Source organism: Rhinopithecus roxellana, chromosome 7 (assembly GCF_007565055.1).
Source record: "Rhinopithecus roxellana isolate Shanxi Qingling chromosome 7, ASM756505v1, whole genome shotgun sequence".
In the NCBI taxonomy this organism is placed as follows: Eukaryota; Metazoa; Chordata; class Mammalia; order Primates; family Cercopithecidae; genus Rhinopithecus; species Rhinopithecus roxellana.
In genome coordinates, this window is record NC_044555.1 from 72,684,891 (window position 1) to 72,705,679 (window position 20,789).

Genomic DNA, 20,789 nt, shown 5'->3' on the forward strand with positions numbered 1-20,789 from the left:
ATTTCAAAATTGCTGAGAGAGATTTTAAATGTTCTCACCTCAAAGAAATAACAACTATATGAGAAAATGAATATTTTGATTAGCTGTATTTAATCATTCCACATGGTAAACATATATTATTGCATTGTTCCCAACAAGTCTACACAAGAATTATTTGTATATATCAAATGATACATATATATACAAAATTTGTATATATATTTGTATAATTGTTTGCATATATCAATTACAATTTTTAAAAGATAGTCTTTCTGGTAGTGTGTGTATGTGTATTTGTGTATAAAATTTTTTCCCAAAGAAATACTATTTTCAAGGTGCTTGAATTCATATTAATCACCATATAGAGAAGGAAGAACAGAATTAAACAACAACAACAAAAAACAAATACAGACAATTTTCTATTAAATCTCTTCCTGAGTTGGGTCTTTGGAGGAAGTCTCAATAACATAATTCTTCATGCACTGATCCATAGAGGGTAACAATAAGTCACTTCATAGAGACACAACAGAGACTTACCTTTCTCTGATGGAAGATACCATATTAGGCAATTAACTTGTAGTATTTTGTGAATTTTCAAATCGCCTGCTATGATAATAGGTGGATCCTAATCAGAATGGTGGCAGACATACTTACATTATCTGTGGTCTTTTTTTTCTCCCCCCTTTTTTTTTTTTGCAGGAACACTGAGACTCCGTTCCTGCTTGTCTTGTCCTACCTCCATGTGCACACGGCCCTTTTCTCCAGCAAGGACTTTGCCGGCAAAAGTAAACACGGAGTCTACGGGGATGCTGTTGAGGAAATGGACTGGAGTGTGGGTACGTTTCTTCTCAGTGAATTCTTAGAAAACTGCTAAGTCTTTGCCTCCTTGTGTTTTCTTTCCTGTGTATTTCCATCTATGTTCCTAATGCCTTTAGAGACAGCAAATGTATGGGGTTTTTTGAAAGTAACCAAAAATGCATTGATTCTGAAAGGTAAATAGAATACAAAAAGCACCTTCACCAGTCCAGGCAACATAGGGAGATCCCATCTCTACAAAAAATAAAAATAAAAAAAATCAGCTGGGTGTGGTGGTACATGCCTGTGGTCCCAGCTAATTGGGAGGCTGAGGTGGCAGGAGGTCTTGAGCCCAGGAGGTTGAGGCTGCACTGAGCTATGATTGCACCACTGCACTCCAGCCTGGGTGACAGAGTGAGACCTTGTCTCTTAAAAATATATATATATCTTTACCCTCTTGTGCATGTCTGCAGTTGCCAGTGGACACATTTCAGGGGAAGTCTAGTCTGTGGGCTGCAGATGGAAGAGATTCATGGAGGAAAGGAGGCAAAACTTTAGTCCTTATTATCCCTTATTCTATCAACAATGAAATATGAACAATGCCTTGTCATTAGCAGTTAGATGTGTGATGGATTTTGGATCCAGAATACCTGCAGCTGGCTACACACTTGGCGAGGCTCTCAGGGCAACAGTGACGAGGTCCTTGTGTTCTTCTTGCTGCATCTAAGGACGGCAAAGCTTTCCTTGTTCTCCAAACTCCTTCTCTCCCTTCCTGAGCAAATAACCCTATTTCTGAGAAACGTGGCATTTTTCACTGACATTGGGAAGACTTCCTTACTGAAGCTTTGTTTAAGTTAAAATGCATGTCTTCCATATCTACAGGACATCATCATCCCTATGCTTTTATTTTCTCTTGCAGAGCTCAGAGGTCCCAGGATGGAGGATTACACCTGGGGTCTCTTAGCTGTACACAGCTAAGGAGTTGGCTAGCATGCAACCTCGTGCTCAATGAGGTAGGGAAGGCCTTGTGTGTGAGTTACACAAAGGAATGAAAAATCAGCATTCCAGTCCACTCGGAACTTCTCACAATTTCAAGTCTTTTCTAGCAGCATTGCCTCTTACTTTTACATTGCTGGGCCCATCTGGATGGTATCAGAGTGACAGAAGAGACCATTTTGTCCATATTCCAGTACTCACTCAGGTTGCTGAAGATTTTCTTTTTTTTTTTTTTTTTTTTTTTTTTTTTTTTTGAGACGGAGTCTCGCTCTGTCGCCTAGGCTGGAGTGCAGTGGCTGGATCTCAGCTCACTGCAAGCTCCGCCTCCCGGGTTTATGCCATTCTCCTGCCTCAGCCTCCCGAGTAGCTGGGACTATAGACGCCCGCCACCTCGCCTGGCTAGTTTTTTTTTTTTTTTTTTTTTTTTGTATTTTTTAGTAGAGACGGGGTTTCACCGTGTTAGCCAGGATGGTCTCGATCTCCTGACCTCGTGATCCGCCCGTCTCGGCCTCCCAAAGTGCTGGGATTACAGGCTTGAGCCACCGCGCCCGGCCGAAGATTTTCATATGTTTGTTCCCTTTTACTTTTTCTCTCTTTCATTCTTCTCTCCATTTCTTTTGGTGAACTAACTCGGTAGTTTCTAACCTTTGGATCCAGATGTTTTGGAAATGCATGAAGGTTGCTTCCCAGTTATGTTTGTTTGTTTGTTTGTTTAAAGCAGCAAATTGATGGCGGTGGTGGTCACCTACTATGGTGATTGTCAGAACAAATTTTGTTCTGTTTTGTTTTAAATCATGGAAGGAGCACCTTCTTAAGAAACAAGACTGGACTCTTCTTCCAGCTTCTAGGTGTTTCTTTAATTATTTCTGTGAACTTGGGAGATGTTTTATATCTTCAGGCCTCTGCTCTGTCATCTTGATAGGAGGATTCAAATTAGGCAAGTTCTGAGGTTCTTTCTTCTCTAATAGTCTGTGATTCTATAAAGTAATGAGAGTGAGTATCATTTGTAATACTAACTAGGAAAAACAAAACCAGAACATTCTCTCTAACAAGATTTATAAGAAGAGTACATTATGCTTACGGCTCGTACATATACCAATACAAGCCTGCATCCTTTTATTGTTTTCCTTTCTAAAATGTTGCACATAAATCAATTTATATTTTTCACATCTTAGTAGTGTAAATCAGTAGAATGTTTTCTCTCTTTAATGAGTGTTCTATTTTAATGTGTCAGGCTGCTTATGCAACTCTAAGACTTCTGTTGGCTATCAAGCAGCCTCACACTGATCTCATCACACCTGTTGATTACATTTTATTTAATTAGCATGACATACATGCCTGACTCATTAGAAAGTTTAACTTCCAGTGTTGTATCACTACTAGTTCTCTCTAAAGTATTTGGAGAGTATTTTCAATCTTCGAGACCTGCCTTTGCCCCTGATTTATAGAGGATTGTGGGGTTTTTGTTTGTTTGTTTTTGGCCAAAAGATAAAATCCTTCCCCTAAGCATTCCATGAATTTTTAAGAAAGTTTTTGTTTTTTAAATCTGATACATATAAGTGTTCTAAAGAATATTTCTGGGAGGCCGAGACGGGCGGGTCACAAGGTCAGGAGATGGAGACCATCCTGGCTAACCCAGTGAAACCCCGTCTCTACTAAAAAATACAAAAAAAAAAACTAGCCGGGCGAGGTGGTGGGCGCCTGTAGTCCCAGCTACTCGGGAGGCTGAGGCAGGAGAATGGCGTAAACCCGGGAGGTGGAGCTTGCAGTGAGCGGAGATGAAGCCACTGCACTCCAGCCTGGGTGACAGAGCAAGACTCCGTCTCAAAAAAAAAAAAAAAAAAAAAAAGAATAAAAAAAATATTTCTTCTTTCCAAGAAGGGCTTTTCGTTATTGCACAGGAGGGGACTATTGCATTCTGAATAATTATGTAATAAAATAAAAGGGGGATATTTGCTTAAGAAGAAACACTGCCTGCACAAAGGAAAACTGAGATGGAAGCAGTTAACTTGTAAGGGCGCATCTCAGTCACTCAGAACATGTTCTCTCCACATGTTTGAGGTCTGTGTAATTCTATGGATCATCACTTTGTCCCCCGCAGGTTTCTTTAAGCCTGGAAAGGCATATTCAATGACCAAGAGCCTTTATTATGTAACGGTACACCAATTCTACTGCCCATGATTGTGACTTTCTGCCTTATCTTTAGCTGAGTGAGTGCTGTGTCTCATTGTTACCGTAACTAGAGAAAGACTGACTTCGTACAGATGTTGTGAGAGCTACAGAAGGGGCCTCTCAGTACAACTACCCAAAGGCAGTTGAAATCCAGGAGATCTGATTCTTCTGTGCGAATTCACGGGGTGGTCAATATGATTTTAATCATCAGAGTGACTAACATTGAGAGCTGGCCCCATGCTGGGCCCTGATAGCACATGTATTTGTGGGAACCATAGGCTTTTGGTCCCATAAAGGTTGTCAGGAAATCACTGGCATGAGGCAGATTGATTCATAGGGGAAAAGGCATACTAATTTATTGAATGTGCATACACAAGAGCCCTCATAATGAAGACCCAACCTCCCAATGGGGTCCAGAAGCTTATACACCATCCTGAGGTTACAGAAAGGATGGGGGCTTGGGCCAGGCCTGGGGACTCACATCTGTAATCCCAGCACTTTGGGATGCTGAAGCAGGCACATCATCTGAGGTCAGGAGTTCGAGACCAGCCTGGCCAACATGATAAAACCCTGTCTCTACTAAAAATACAGAAATTAGCCGGGCATGGTGGTGCGTGCCTGTAATCCCACCTACTTGGGAGGCTGAGGCAGGAGAATCGCTTGAACCCAGGAGGCGGAGGTTGCAGTGAGCTGAGATCATGCCACTGTACTCCAGGAAAGAAAAAAAAAAAAAAAAAAAAAAAATATATATATATATATATATATATATTTTATATAGGATGGGGGCTTAGATCCTGGTAACACAGGTTATGCGGGTCAGGGAGAAGAGGAGCTCTGTTGAGGGGCAATAAATGATTGCTAGGGAGAATTATTGATACAGGAACAGAAATTAACTTGTAATTTAAATGATCCTTGGAGATCGTACTTGGAAAAGGGTCTCCTTGGGGTTAGTCATACCTTGGTCTTCTTTTCTGCAATAGACAATGAAATTACAGGGAGGGGAAGGGGAAAAAAAAGTTCTCCTTGGTGGGGTCTGGATCTTAGGCAGATAAAAGAACTTCACCTTCTATGGGAGAAACTGTGTGTGGGATGAAGGGGAGGTTAGAGAAACTTGAGGCTTCTTCGGTTTAGCATGTCAAAAGGCAGTCTTTGGGGATATCAGTTTCTGAGTCTCAGCATCTTACCTCATTTTGTGCTGCCAGTGGTCCCTGTGCAGCAGGTGATGTTCTCATCATTCCCATTCCACAGGTAAGGCTAGTGAGGCTTGCAGGTTAAGTACACCCACCTCAGATTACAGAATTCATAATGGATGAGCATGTGTTCAAATGCAGGTGTCCCACCTAGAACCTGAAATCTACACCACTTTATTTCTTTTCTTTCCATGTAATAAGAAAGCGTGCATCATGTCAGTGCACCATCAACAACATATCTCCAGGAAAGATCTAGTTCATTCATTAGTCATGTTGACTGGATGCTAACTGTGTGCTTAAATGTTTTTTGGCAGTGCAGGGTGGGAGTGGGGTGCAATGATGATAAGACTACAGGTTTAGGGGAGAATGTTCAGCATACAAGATACTAAGAAATTTAAGATTCTTTCAGGAGATCCTATAACAATTCAGGGCAGAAAGTGAGGAATGTCCTGAGGGAGGTGCAGATAAAGTGCTTGAACAGTTTGGAAGCAGGAAGAGCAGGGGTGCTGTGCATGTTGGATATAGCAGTCATATCATTTCAGCAGGACACACCCACAGTGGAATTCTTTGGGCAATCATGGTGCTATTGCAAAGTCTGATTTTCAATTCCAGTTAATTCTGAAGCAGCCCAGGCATCAGGGAGGAACAAACGTGTAAAATGTCATTGTTCTCCAGTATGCAACAAGCATTTTGGAGGCGTGTCCTTCTGGCTGTTTCTCTTCCTTTGGAAATAGACTGACATTTTTCATAAACCTGTTCATGGTTGGGGGTCACATGGAAGGACGGCTGTAGTTCTGACCAGGGGTTTCTTATCTACAGCTTACACCATTATATCTATCACAGCTAGTCTGTGAAGTGGAATTTGCATGCAATCAGCGTTCACTCAGAGCCCTGTGCTATTAATAGAACCACTGAAGGAATCATAAATCAGCCTTTGCTCAGGATTAGACTAGCAAGTTCTCTACTATTACAAAGAAACATTCAAGCAGAGAACAAGAAGGTAAATGCTAAAACAAATATCTGGCTTCCACTCAAACATTCCTAGCCAGGTGTGGTGGCCCCTGCCTGTAATCCCAGGTGGATCGCCTAAGGCTGTCAGTTCAAGATCAGCCTGGCCAACATGACGAAACCGTGTCTCTAATCAAAGTACAAAACTTAGCCAGGCATGGCGTCACATGCTTGTAATCCCAGCTACTTGGGAGACTGAGATGGGAGAATCACTTGAACCCGGGAGGTGGAGATTGCCATGAGCCAATATTGTGCCCCTGTACTCCAGCCTGGGCAACAGAGTGAGATTCCATCTTAAAAAAAAGAAAGAAAGAAAGCAAGCCTTCCTGTGAAAAAAAAATGAAAAAACACCCTTCCACTGCTGAGAGTTGGAATCAACTGTGGAATCAACTGGTTTTATGAGATTCTTTCAAACAAGAATGGCAAGTCTTTATCTTTAGATGGAGTTCTAGAAGTCTTTGTGCATTTGTTGTTCAGTTGCTCGGGATTGGTAGCTTGAGGCATCCCCTGTTGACTGAGCATGACAGGGCAACCCTCAGTTTGATTTCTCTCCCTCCCCTCCGCCTGCCCTGCAGGAGGACCTGGACATTGCTACTGTACCCTCTGGGCACAGAGAACCAACCTGGAGGAGAAATAAGTGGTGAATTCATGCGAAGAGCTTGAGGGATGTTACAGAATGAATGTGTGTTTACCATGCCTGACATTTAGTCAGTCGTGTGCAACTCAGTGTAGCAGCAAGGACCATGCACTCAACTCGTCTTGAGGGATGGAGAATAAACTGGAGAACCTCATTCATAAGAGCTTAGGATTGTGTCAAGAACCTCAAGAAACACAAGAAAACTCTGGGAATGGGGAAGCATAGGTATTGGTCTAAGCCCTTCAAACTTGCAGCATACTTCTAAGCAGGGCCTGGATTGTCAGACATGGTTGTAATGGATTATTCATTTTAAAACAGACTCTTTCTAGGAGGTTTGGACTACAATAATTGTGAAAGTATGGACTGTAGCATGCAATGAATAACCCCTCTGCAAATAGGTTCATTTACATGGACAAAAGTCCTCTGATTCAATGTATGTAGAAGACATCTACTTTTAGAATCTGTAGGGGCCACGGGGAAAACTTCCCCTTCACCCTCTGAAGTTTCTCTAAAAATCAACTCACAAAACGCAGATTAATTGGAGAAAAGTCATAAAAACTGTATTAATCTGCACACAGGGAGCATCACAGAGTGGTTACGTAACACTCTGTGGGATACCGAAGCTTGTATACCATATTGAGGTTACAAAAAGAATGGGAGCTTGCATCATGGCAGCCCTCCGATAAAATAAGTGGCAAATGGTTTGTTTGTTTGTTTGTTTGTTTGTTTGTTTGTTTTGAGACAGGATCTTGCTCTGTCACCCAGGCTGGAGGGTAGTGGCTCAATCTTGGCTGACTGCAGCCTCGACTTCCTGGGCTCAAGCAATCCTTCCACTTTAGCCTCCTGAGTAGCTGGGACTGCAGGTGCATGCCACCACACCCAGCTAATAATTTTATTTTTTGTAGAGACAAGGTCTCACTACGTTGCCCAGGCTGGTCTTGAACTTCTGGGCTCAAGTGATCCTCCCACCTTGGCCTCCCAAGGTGCTAGGATTACAGGCGTGAGCCAACATGCTTGGCCAGTAAACATTTCTTTCAGATCTTTAAGGTGTAGGACTCTCATTTCATATTTCCTAGATCTGGACGAGGGAAGTCCTGGTTGCACGAATACAGAGTTTCTACAGATGCAAATCTCCTCCACAAAAACAGCTCTCCTTGCAGGCTCTCTGACAGCCATCTCAGCATATATGAAATTAATATATTTTGTGGTAAAATATTTTGATTTCCTTCAAGTTCTATAGACCAGGTACACATTAGGTACTCAATAAGGAAATTTTAAAAGTGAAAGTATGGAGGTCAGGTGCCTGATATTTGCAAGGCCTGATCTAAGGTGCCAGGAATTACTAGGAACACAGATATAAATAAGGTTGACTTGGCTTTCTCCTATGTATGGAAATAGTAGTCCAACCACGGGCATGGATGAGATTGTTCTGCAAGAATATTTAAGTCAGTTGAGCAACTTGTGACCCACAGTTTGTTTCCATCTAATCCAGGATAAGAGTTTAGAAATCAACCTTCATGTCTCTCCTTCTCAAAAACTGTAAGACCCAAAAAAGCAAAAGCCCATGTTCTATTTGACATTCTTTGTCCTATACAGAGTCTAGCCTGGATCTTAAGGCTGTATATTTCCCCTGGGATTTAATGCATCACTTTTCTATCTTGAATTTCTTAAACATTCTTATTTTTGATCAATGCAACCTTCTTTAAAAAGTGACAATAATGTGCTCACTTCTGGTGCACAGTGAGGATGGAAGATCCAGTCTAGCATCCAAAGGAAAGTCACAGCGGGAAGAACCCCCAAAAGAAAACCAAAAGAACAGCCAGAAACTGGTAAGACAGACTCAGAGAAGTGTGGTCAGGGAATTCAGGAGCAAAGAGCATTTCAAGAGAGAAGGATCAATACCAACAAGTACTTCAGAGACATCAAGAAGGGCTGAAAAGGGACAAGTGAATGTAGCTCCTGTAAATTTTAGAATTATAGTGTATTACAGAGAATGATATTTGAGGAGCTGAGGTCAATGAGGTTGGATATTTCTTTCAAGAGAAATGGAAGAATTTGTGCCAAGGGATGACTTATCAGGCTTTGTCTGAGCTCATCTCTGCTTGGAGACCATGAATTGGGTGTTGGCACATAGGTATGTAGATTTTCAGTTCAATGCAGAGCCAGGAAGTAGGATCACCAAACTTATTGATTGAAGTTTTGCTAGCAGGGAGCATCACAAAAGGCAACTGGGCAGTGGAATTTGAGTGATTAGCAACAGAAGGACTAAAGTGGCAGATGGTGGTGGGGGATGAGGAAGGAAGAGAGCTGGTGGCTTGTGATGATGGACTGGAGATTCAAACAAGATTGTAGCAAAGGTGTTGGAAGGCTGGGACAGAGTGGAAGTGTTTATATTCCAGAGGCTGAATCACTCCAGGTATTCCCAGGTGCATGACGTGCCTGCTGGATGATGAATGGAAGGCAAGTTCCTGGTGTTGGGGAGATCATGGAATTGGGAAGCCAGTGTGTTCAGCTGGTGCCTTCATATGACAGTGCACCAGCAAAGATGCCATACACAGCTGTCCTGTGATTCCTAGGGCTGATTATCTTTATTCACTTTCATGGTGGAGGTTTATAGCCAGGCAGAGAGAGGGGATGCATAATGGTTTACTTTGTAAGGAGGAATGTAGAGCCATTATGGACCGCTCATTCATTAACTGAGCTTCCAATATTATCAAACACTCAAAATTGAGGCTTGAAAATTATTTCAATCGTTGGTTACCTGCCAATGTTTCAGGTTTTTAATACGTTTCAGGGAGTCAGGGAGGTGGTCCGTGCACACTAAGCAAGCTGGCTTCCCTCTTTGTCCAGCACAGCCCCATCTGTTAGCTCAATGGCATTAGGACAGTATTAAGAGCTAACTGCTGAGACTATACAACTGGTTATCTCTTCATGACTGTGACACACATCCCGGTGGGATGTGATGTGCAGGGGGATGCACTTGGAGCAATAAGAAATAGAACGTGGAAGCATTTTGTCTTAAAACTCTTAAGAAAAGCAAATGTATCCCCTAGTCTCTCTCTCATCTGCTTCCACAGCAATGGTTGGGTGTGGAATGAATTCTTAAATATGTTTTTAATTTTCATTTTGTTTTAAACATGCACTTCATAGAATTCAAATAAAAATAAATAAATAGAGCCATGTGATACTGGCTCCAGACTAGACAGCATGGTGGAACAGAGCAGGAAGCCCAGAAAAAGAATTTCATGTAAAATGTAAATGTAAAGGTGATCCTTCAAGGCAGATGGCTAAGAATGGATTATACAATAATTGTGATAGTATGATTAAACTTTTAGGAGAGTGATTGTAGTTAATTCCCTAGTATCTGGCATTGTGGTGTTTTGCATGTGCTTAAATGATATAATAATGGTGTTGTGTTGATGATGATGATGATGATGATGATGATGATGATGATGGTGATGGTCGTGATGCTGATGAGGGTGGTGATGATGATGATGCTCATGATGGTGATGATGGTGATAATGGTGTGATGATATGATGGGTATGATGATGGCGATGCTGATGATGGTGGTAATGATGATGGTGAAGATGGTGATAATGATGAAAATAATGAAGATGAAGAGGAGGAAGCAGGGGGAAGCATGCTCAAAATAAAGAAGTCAATTTTACAAGAAGTGTAGAAGATTAAAGTAAGTTGCCCAAAGTCATGGAGATGACATATGATGACTAGGATTTTAATCTGGTCTGTCTTACATACTGTGCTATTCCTGCTGTTCCTCATATATTCAAATAAGTTCCCCATGCAGATTGTGTTTGGAAAATGGAACTACTGAAGAATTCCAGAAAATATATGAAGATGTATTTATCTGATATACAGGATAGTTGAGAAAGGTCTTTCTGAGCACAAAAGCCAAGAAATAACTAACTCAAAGGAAATGATTGCTGAATTTTACTTCATGAAATCTAAAATTTCCTGATGTCAGGTAAAAATATAACATAAACTGAACAAAAAGGCCAGTGACAAAAGACTTAAAAACCATGTGCATCATCAACATAAAATAAAAAGAAAACTCCTGAGATATAGGAAGAGCTCATACAAAGCAAATGGTAGAAAGATAAATATCAGAAAAATACATTGATTGTACCAATTTATTGTACCAGTTCACTACACATGTTCTAGCATTGGGCATTATGATTTAAAAAAATAAAATATTTGCTAAAATGATGACTGAAAGAGAGCAGCTCTTTTTAAAAATTACACATACCACATTATATTGATTCCCAAATAGGTCAGACATTTTTCTTGTGTTTAAAAAAAAATAATTAAACTACAAAAAAGTCTGTTGCCATTTATCCAGTGGAGTCAGAATCTTTCCTTAATCCCTAATGCTTATCGGAGGACCTGGTGAAATCCATGACCGCTTACAAGGCATATTTTAAATATTCAGCCAACACTTTTCATTTATGAATCCGAAGTCATCTATGACACAATGATTAAAACTCAAGTGAAGCAACAAATTGGGCTTGATTTTCACAGTGGTGTTTTTCTTCATTGGATATCCCCTTTAGGAAATGTCTTTCAAAAGGCTTTAAGTTATCTGTGTGTGTGTGTGTATGTGTGTGTGTGTTTACACATGATATTTTACATTAAATTTATCTCCCACTGCATCCTAAATCACACTTTTTAAAAAATGAGTTTGTGAAATCTACTTATTTTAATAATGCTAATGTAATGTTAATTCCCCACAGTGGAAACTGCAGTTTAAAAAAATAAAAAAGGAAATCCATGGTTTATTCAGACTATCAACTCTTGGTATATGCTTGCAGTCATAGCTGAGCTCTGGATCAGATGAAATATGACCTCTGATCGTGTCATTGCACACCCGTATTGCTGAGATTGCTATGATAATCATGAAATTGCAGATAGACAGTATCTTCTCAGGGACTTTTGACAGGGGCTGGTATTAAGCCTCCACTACCTAATGAACCAATTTTTTATTCAAGCAGATCTAGACAGGAGAGAAATGAAATCATTTCCATTACAGACCACTGTTTACCTGAATGCAACATGCATAATGAGGTTTTGAAACTTCAAGGAAACATCTAGGAGGTGATGACAACCCCTACATTGCAAAGGAATGACTAATACAAACCCACTTATGCGTGATTCTCTTTCCGTGATTGCCAAACATATTTATTAAAGAGACAGTTTAAAAATCGTCACTTACATGCTTGACTGTAAAGGTATATAGTACACTTTAGGATATGTGCTGTTTTGCTGTTTGGGTGTATTTTGTGTATACTTTTTAAAATACAAGGCTTTCTCAAATAGGATAGACCATTTGTTACTGGAATGTAATTTTATCTAGGGTTCTTATTCCTTTCATTACTGCAGGAAGAAAGTGAGTTTTTGGTCAATCGAAATAAAATCACATATGTCAAGATTTTCTATTGATTGTCACTTTCAGAAGTGTGTGTTTGGGAAGTCTTTGTGAGTGACGAGGCGTGGGTTGGAGGAGAGAGTAGCTGTAAGATGTTCGCTGACTGTCCCAGAATTTATGCTTTTCTTGTGCCTTTCTACGATGTCTGTACAGCTTTCTCTTCATGCAGGGGCTTAAGATGAGGTCACTGAGAGCTAAGGTCTATGATTTAATGTAGTTCAAAAGCAGAGTTCTGGGGATGAATGTGAAGTAGCATGTCACATACCACTTTGCAACAGAAAAAAATTTTAAATCGCTGCCTCAGTCTTCTGTGGTTTTTTTAGTGTTTTCCACACTTTGTATACATGGTTTTCTGATTACCAAAGTAATCCGCAGTATGCAAAACCGAAGAATATAGACACAAACAATACAGAAAGTGAATGCCTCATGAAATCTCACCCCTAAATAGGTAGCATCACTAACAGTTTGCTGGATAGATTTATTGTTTATATGTTGCCAGTATGACATAGTAATATCAAGATATGACTATTAAGAATATTTTACACAAACTCTATATGCTATTCTGCAGTTTTCTCTTTTCAGTCAACTATCTATTTGGTCATTTTTCCATATCAGCATTTTGATGTTCATTTTACCTTTCTTAGACTACAATTCGTTTAATCATTCCTCTGTGAGGGACATCTGAGTTCCTTTTTAAACAATTTATTTTATTTTTTATTTTATTTTTTATTTTTTGTATTTCAAGTAGTGCTGTAAGTGAATATTCTGTAAAGCTGTGTGAACTGGTGAAACAGTTTTGAAATAAAAATTCAGCCAAGATCAAACTTAGCTGGATCAAAGAGCATAAAAACTTTGCTTTCATTTGATATTGCCTAAAATAGGTATACTCTTTTTTTCACCATGGTAGTAGGACACCCATTGATAATCAATGAGAGTGCTAATTTCCTCATGCTCTTAGCAACCCTGGATATTATCAGTCTCTTTTACATCTGTCAGGTGAAAAATGCTAGTTCACTATTTTTTTTCTGTTGTGTGTGGGGTTAGTACAGGGTTATATTTCTTCTCCCAAGGATTGTTGGTTCATACTCTTTGGTTACTTTTCTATTGGATTGTAGATCTTTTTCTAATTGATTTGTTTGCAATATTTATATGATAAGAACATTAACATTTTACTTATTGTATGTTGCAAATATTTTTCCTACCTTTTTTTTTTTTGTCTTTTCATTCTATTTAAAGAGTCTTTTGCAATAAATGTTTGTAGTTAGACCTGACCTTTCCTTCATGATATCTGGGGCTTATAATTGGAAGATTTTTTTTTTAAATAAGCTTTTCTTACTCCTCTATAAATTACAGGTTGAGTATCCAAAATACTCAAATATTCATCCAAAATACTCAGGACCAGAAGTGTTTCAGATTTGGAATTTTTTCAGATTTGGGAATATTTATATTCTACTCACCAGCTCAGCATCCCTAATCCAAAAATCTGAAAGTCAGAATGCTCCAATGAGCATTTCCTTTGTGTGAGCATCATGTTGACACTCAAAAAGTTTAGGACTTAGGAGCATCTCAGATTTCAGATTTTCAGATGTGGGATACTCAACCTGTATGTATACACCCTTTCCCTTGTATTTTCGCCCAATATGTATATAGCTTCATGTTTTACAGTTAGATATTTCATAAGTGGAGGAAATTGTGTGTGTGTGTGTGTGTGTGTGTGTGTGTGTGTGTGTGTGTGTGTGTGTGTGATGGACCATGTGTTATTTGCCTATTCTTGTGGATTTGGGTCTTGATTGATCAGTACTCTCGGCTGGTGTGGGGCCTCTTAGAACTTGGGTAGGACAAGTGTTGGTGGCCCAGTGCTATACTTTGTCTTCAGGTGGTAGGAATCCAGTTAGGATCTTTTCTGCAAGGGCTATGCAGAGGGTCACCATAATGAAACCACTGGAAGCCAGGTGGCTGTAGCCCAGTAGTCTCTTCCCATGAGGTCTAGCATCGGCTGATTCATCAAGCTAGATCCACCCTTGAGTGGGCAGGAATACTTAGTTCAAACCTACACTGTCACTGCAGGAGATTGGTGGTGAAGCCAAGCTCCCCTTACAAGTACATGAGGTCCTCATGGTGGTCATGGCATCCACCAGCCAGATGAGTTAGGACCACAAGGAGGGCTTTAACTGCTAGAGCTGTCAAGAACAACCTATGGTTTCTGGGAGCTGCTGATGGCTTCTGACAGCCTCACTTTTGGACTGGCTTCTGTAGCCACCATTTCTGGATAGGGTTTTAGGAGGAGGTGAGGGTCATCAGGTGGTTGGCCTTCCCTTGGTCCCATGGGACAGCAACAGTGATCTGCAACCCATGTGAGCAGGCAGGGGCAAGGTTAGGGCTGGGAAAGTAGTTTGCGCACAGGGGAGGGAGGGATGGTTTGGTGACTGTACCCTCCAAGAGCTATTTTCCTCTGGTGCTACCATTCCCACTTGGACGAGGAGCACAAAGCCTTGAAATCAAGTGAAGGAGGGGCTTTTCTCAATTGTCTCCAAAGGGAGCCTCCTGCTTTGCTCCCAGATGTCTTCCCCAACCAGTGAGGAGGGAACAGCTGGCTGGTGCTACTGTGCATCCTGCCCTTACCTGTGGGTCCTTACCTGTGGGATCTCATTTGTATCCAGGTGTACAGTCATGTCCCCGACTCAGATTCCTATGATGGTCATGAAGCCAGGAATGTGTCTCTCTTTTTTTTTTTTTCCTTAAGAGATGAGGTGTCGTTTTGTCACCTAGTCTGGAGTGCAGTGGCGTGATCTCGGCTCACTGCAGCCTCAAGCAATCTTCCTGCCTCAGCCCCCCAAGTAGCAGGGACTATAAACATGTGCCACCATGCCCAGCTAAAATTTTGTAAGTATGTATGTATTTTGTAGAGACAGGGTTTTAATATGTTTCCTGGGCTGGTCTTGAACTCCTGAGCTCGGTCAATCGCCCACCTCAGCCTCCCAAAGTGCTGGGATTACAGACAGAATATGTTTCTTCTAGAGTAGTTATGTTACTTTTGCAAAGAGAGCTAGGGAAAAGAAGGAGGCAGAAATTGGTCTATGTTCTCCTTGTTTCTGGAATCTTATGAAACCAGTGCTCAAGCTGTTTAGATTTCTGCATTTAGAAAAGAGGGAAGAGAAATACAACTCCTGAGATCATTTGAAGAGAAGACATTTCTATCCCATGAATGAATGCATACTTAATTGAAAGCAGACAATTCTTGATCTGAGCCCTTTCTTTGGCGTCATGGGACCATTTTCAAAAACCAAAAGGCCCTTAATGGTACAGGCAGTATTAAATTAGGGGTTCAGTGCTATGTCGCCATCTCTTCTCCTTGCTCTTGTGGTTTTCACTGTCACATTAGACTGTGTCCTGTTGTCATGCTGCCACTGCCATCTGCTCCACTGATAATACTACTACTAATAAACTTACTTGTTCTTCTCTTACTGTATACTTACTGTCTGCCAGGTGTTATGCATTCATAGTAGTTCTCATGGCAGGCCTCTGAGAATGGAACTGTATTATCCCATTTTAAAGATGTGTAAACCAAGGTGCATAGGAAGGTAGTAACTAGTCTCAGCAAGCTCACAAAATCAGCAGGTTGCAGAGGCAACGTTCAGAGCCATGTGTATATGGTTCCACCCCCCACAGTGTATACTGGGACAATGATATCATACCACTTCTGACTTCAACATATTGATGGCAGCAGCGGTGCCAAGAAAGGACACAGGCTGTGACAAGATTGCATGTGATTCTATCCCCCACTGACCAACCCCTGGCTGTTAAATGTGGGCAGGTGACCTCTCTCACTGAGCCCCGACTTCTTTCTCTGTAAAATGGGATCATTTCATTGCCTTTCTTGCTGGGGATGTTTTGAAGAGTGCCTTGGGTGTATTAAGCACTGGACAAACGTTCACTATTATTAGGAAACCTCCACACAGAGCTTTTGTTGCATCACAGCATTAGTTGATTCTCTTTTCTGTGCGTCTTGACTTTGCCGTCTCTCCTCCAAATATATTTTAGTTTGCTTTTTGGTAGGAAAGGGGAGCAAATGGCCATAGCTCTCCTGGGACACAATTTCATGTGTTCGAGTCTTGTGACCTTTCGTTGGTTTGGTATCTCACCATGAGAAAAATGGAGTAAATGAAATATTTCCATAGCTTTGTCATCTGAGATCATGTGAGCACACTTCTCTGCCTGCAATCTGAAGAGTCACTTCTCCGACAAGCCTCGTGGAGTAGGAATCCAGGATTGCTCACAGAGTCTGCTGGGAGCTAACTGTCTGTCTTAGGTTGATTTCTGGGCTCACCACTTGGACTGTATCTCTCAACATGGCATGCAGAGCCCCTGGTTTGGGGGCAACAGTGGCTTAATGCTTTTTTGGGGAGGTAAACACTTGGGAAGGAAAGTTTCTTTACAACAGGATTCTGTAAGTCATTTTATTTGCTCTCAAGAAGTAGAAAAAAAGAGAAGATTATAACATAGCATATACTTTCATACATGACTCCTTCCCAATGCAAAATGGATCTCTTTCATTGGATACCTCAGATACCGTTGAAGCAAAAAATGAAAACAGAACAGACCTCTGCTGTTTCTGGGATTACCTTGGTGCTTGCCATACTTAACACAACATTTGGTTTATTTAAGGTCACTCACGGTGGGTGTACCCTGACTAATTTAGCTCATCAATTACTTAAATTTTAAAACAAATACTCAGTGATGCTCATCCAAATGAACTCCATTTAGTCAGTCATGGCAAAATCTAACTTTTGCACCTATTCATGCTTCCAGTTTGTAGAAAATTGTTAGTGAAAGAACATTGTTGTCATCATTTTTTTTTAATTCTAAGGTAAAACAATAGCCAGAACAAAACAAAAATGACAAAATTACAGCATTTTAAGTCTTTTAACTTTAATCACTTGAAGGTGGAATTACCTGTCAAATACCTATACCGACAACAGCTATTTCTTGTCTGCCAAGTTTCGTCAGTAACAACCATCTATAAATGCGTTTATGCATCCGATTTGTAGCAAGTAAATATACCATACTTTAGGAAGAAAAAAACCTAGAGAAAACAAGCATCTTTGACAATCTTTGAAGCTTTGAGCACTGACTTTGAGAAAAACTATTTTGTTTTGTTTACACGACTTGACATTTTGGTTTTGCATAGTGCTGCCTTGCAATTAAGCATAGGAGAAGGAGAGACGTGAAATGACATTACAATTTATTTGGAAACAGAGAGAATTACCATACTTACAGACAGAGTAGATGCTTCTGTGTTACTATTTCTTTGTAACTTTATCCTTGCAGAACTTCCCGAGAGGGTGTCCCAGCATGGGGATGCATCTGTACAAAACACAGCTCTTGTAGACAGGAGTGGGTCTTGCTCAGATATCATTAGCCAAGAAGGGTTGCAGTCTATACAGTTTGGGAAATGGAAAGGGAATCTTTGCACAGAACAGTATACATTGAGTTATAACATCCACAAGTGGTGTTACTGCCTGGATCCACACCATAGAATATACATCTACATTCATATGGATTTACATAAAAGCACGCACCAAACTACACATAATATGTAGCATATTTCCTTCCACCATGTCTCACCCAAAGCCAATAAATCCTTTAGCTACTCGTGGCTCTGCAGATGGCCTCTGCTTGGTTTGGTCCATAGTCTTGTCATTCCTTACCATGTTCTGCATTGCATGCCATGTGCTTTGATCCACTGCATGCCATATGCCAAGATGACCATTCACAGAATAGTCATTTCCTGGAGGAAGATCTTTATTCTAATGAAATTCCTCAGTCCCTCTGCTTGCACTTGCATCAGAGTCCTGCTTGAAGCATTTCTTAATTTAAGAGTATTCTAAGGAATACTCTTCTCACTTTGCCACTGAACCAGTCTAGTTAGGACTGAAGATGGAGGTCACTGGGCAAGGTCATCTTTTCCAGTACATGCTACCTGACTTCAAACTATATTACAAGGCTACAGTAACCAAAACAGCATGGTACTGGTACCACACTGTCTCAATGCCAGTTGCCTGGTATTTGGCATTGGTTTCTCTTCGTGCTTTTAAAGCAAGAGTGGATAGGGTGGCAGGACTTGCCTCTGTTTTGGGAGGGAGAAGAATGACTTTCAAGGTGACTGCTGTCTAAACGCTAGTTCAATGCAGCAAGCCTCATTGGTTCTCTGTTGCCATCTCTTCAGGGTTAGACTTCTGTGCCCTTGAGCAGCCTCCTAGAGTGTGATAGTTGAACTATTCATGCCCCTGAACATGAGCCCCACAAAAATGTTTATTTTGGACTTCTTTACTTGGTACTTTTTAAAGAGTAGAGGCATGGAACTTCTACATAAAGGCAGTATCAAGAATTGAACTATGATTAAAGACAAGGCAAGTTGTAGCCACTAGGGACATAAAGATGAGAAACTCTTCATTGCCTCTCCTCGGCTATCTGGTATGAGTGGCAGTACTGGAGTTGTTTTCCACTGAATTCCTCAATGATTCTTTGTGTGACCCATTTGCCCACTAATTTGCTATTCCCCATATGTGCTGTAGTCAGAATATAGCATGCTTTCAATGGCATTAATGTTAAATCCCTTGCTCTTGCAGGTGAATCCACATCTTCAAAAATGGCATTTTTTTCTTCCATCATCCTATTCTTGATTTTAAATGTATGCCTCAGTTACACTCATATGGAAAGCTCAAAGTAAACTAGGGTATCAGAAAACCCAGTGATAACAGTGCAGCAAGAATGGAGGATATGTAGATATTGTATATGTTTTTCTTCTCTCTCTACTTTCTATTTGAGTTTCCAGTAAATCTGCATTTGTGACAAAATGGTAAACTTTTCAGAAAGAGGTTTTTGCAACCTCAGATTAGAGATTGAAACAGTACATAGCAGGAAAAATAGAAGAAGGGGTAGCTTGAGACCAGGTGTTTGAGGCTGCAATGAGCTATGATTGCACCACTGCACTCCAGCCTGGGCAACAAAGTGAGACCCCATCTCTAAAATAAATTTAAAAAAATAAAATTTGAGAGAGATGGGGTAAGGGCATTGTGGCCAGACCAAGGTAGGTCTGGAGAGCCAAAAAACCTTTTAACTGTAATACATAGTTGAAAATCCATTGTATAGAGTATTGATTTTGGTCCTCTACATTAATTTAGCTTATAAATCATTAATATCTGAGTCTTATCAAGTCTATAATGATGTTACCATGTTTAAACAGCTGCAAACCTAATTTCAGGTTCTTGAGCCTGAAACTAATATTGTCTTACCTGGAATTTACATCTCAAATTAAAATTAATAGTGTTTAATGTTGTTTTATAAATTATTTCTATGATTTCCATGGTATCTTCCATTTATTATAGTATCTTCCAAGAAGATACCATAAGAAATTATCAAAGAATCAAGTTATCAATTATCATGACCATGTTAAAATGGTCATGATAGAATGACCATTAAAAGACCATTAGGCTAGTTAATTCAGATGGGATTAATAAAAGTACATGAGAGCATCTGAATGCTATCAATAATTAGCTGCAACACAATTACACCACAATAATAATAAACATTTAAGACTTACAATAGCTAAAATGCAAAAGCATTTAGTCTATTTTAGTCACGTCTCTAAACACTATCTTAGTCATGTGTCTAAACATGGATTACGTAGTGTAATCCCTACAACTATGCTACGAGATACTTTTATCATCACCTCTGGTTTAAAGGCAACAAAGCAAAGTTTGGGTAGGTTGAGCAACTTGTGTCAGGGTTGCTCAACAGCCACTGCACTATAGAGCTTCTTGGCTGCATGAGAAGAGTTCTGGATTGTGAATTGAATTCAGACAGTAGACCTATCTGGTTGCTAGGGAGAGTCTCCTGCTCTGGAGCTGCAGGTTGTGTATAAGACAAGCCCGTTTGGACCAATGGCCTCTGACAGTTTTCTTCTCACTCCTGTATTCTAGTATTCCATCAAGTCCTGAGTTCTTGAGTTTGCTTCAGATACTATAAAGATGTCTGGGTTCAAAATTAAACAAGGGATGTGGAGGAGGTAGAAGCTATGGGTATACAAGGGTGTTTTGGGTAATACTTTTTCTGCCATCTAACCATTCCAAGCACATTTAGTTTTGCTAGTTAAGTCTTTCAAGGCATAGAAAGGAAATATATATTAGAATCCATGAGTTCGAGTTAAAGCTGTGTTCTAAATAATACTCCACTGAATACCAATATGTATATTTCAAAAGTGAGGTCAGAATTAGGGGTCAGGACTAGAGTTGAATACCTGTTGCTTTAAAGTCATGGCCCAATTATAGCTCAGTCAAAAAATCTACTGCAACATTCCTCCTCCATGAATTTATTCAGCCTGCTTGAAATAATTGAATTAATTAATTGGATTAAATGAAGTCATATATTTTGAATAGAGAGCTTAGTGCCTGGCTTGCAAGACAGGCTCAATAAATGGTAACTGCTGTCGTTATTCTTACCATTATTGTTATGATAACTCTTCTTTTCACAGATGTGTAAAGCATCTTTGCTTAAAATGTGCCTATACCT

General features: G+C 40.2%; 1 protein-coding gene across 3 annotated transcripts in view; it reads left to right on the forward strand.

Annotated features, from left to right (window-relative positions):
• Nucleotides 1-20,789, forward strand: part of STS (steroid sulfatase) — a 205,733-nt gene that overhangs the window by 126,658 nt on the left and 58,286 nt on the right. For all 3 annotated transcript variants that reach the window (XM_010354943.2, XM_030934721.1, XM_030934722.1), the window contains one exon: nucleotides 679-815. In XM_010354943.2, coding sequence (XP_010353245.1) covers nucleotides 679-815 — 137 coding nt within the window. The remainder of the gene's footprint in view (nucleotides 1-678; nucleotides 816-20,789) is intronic.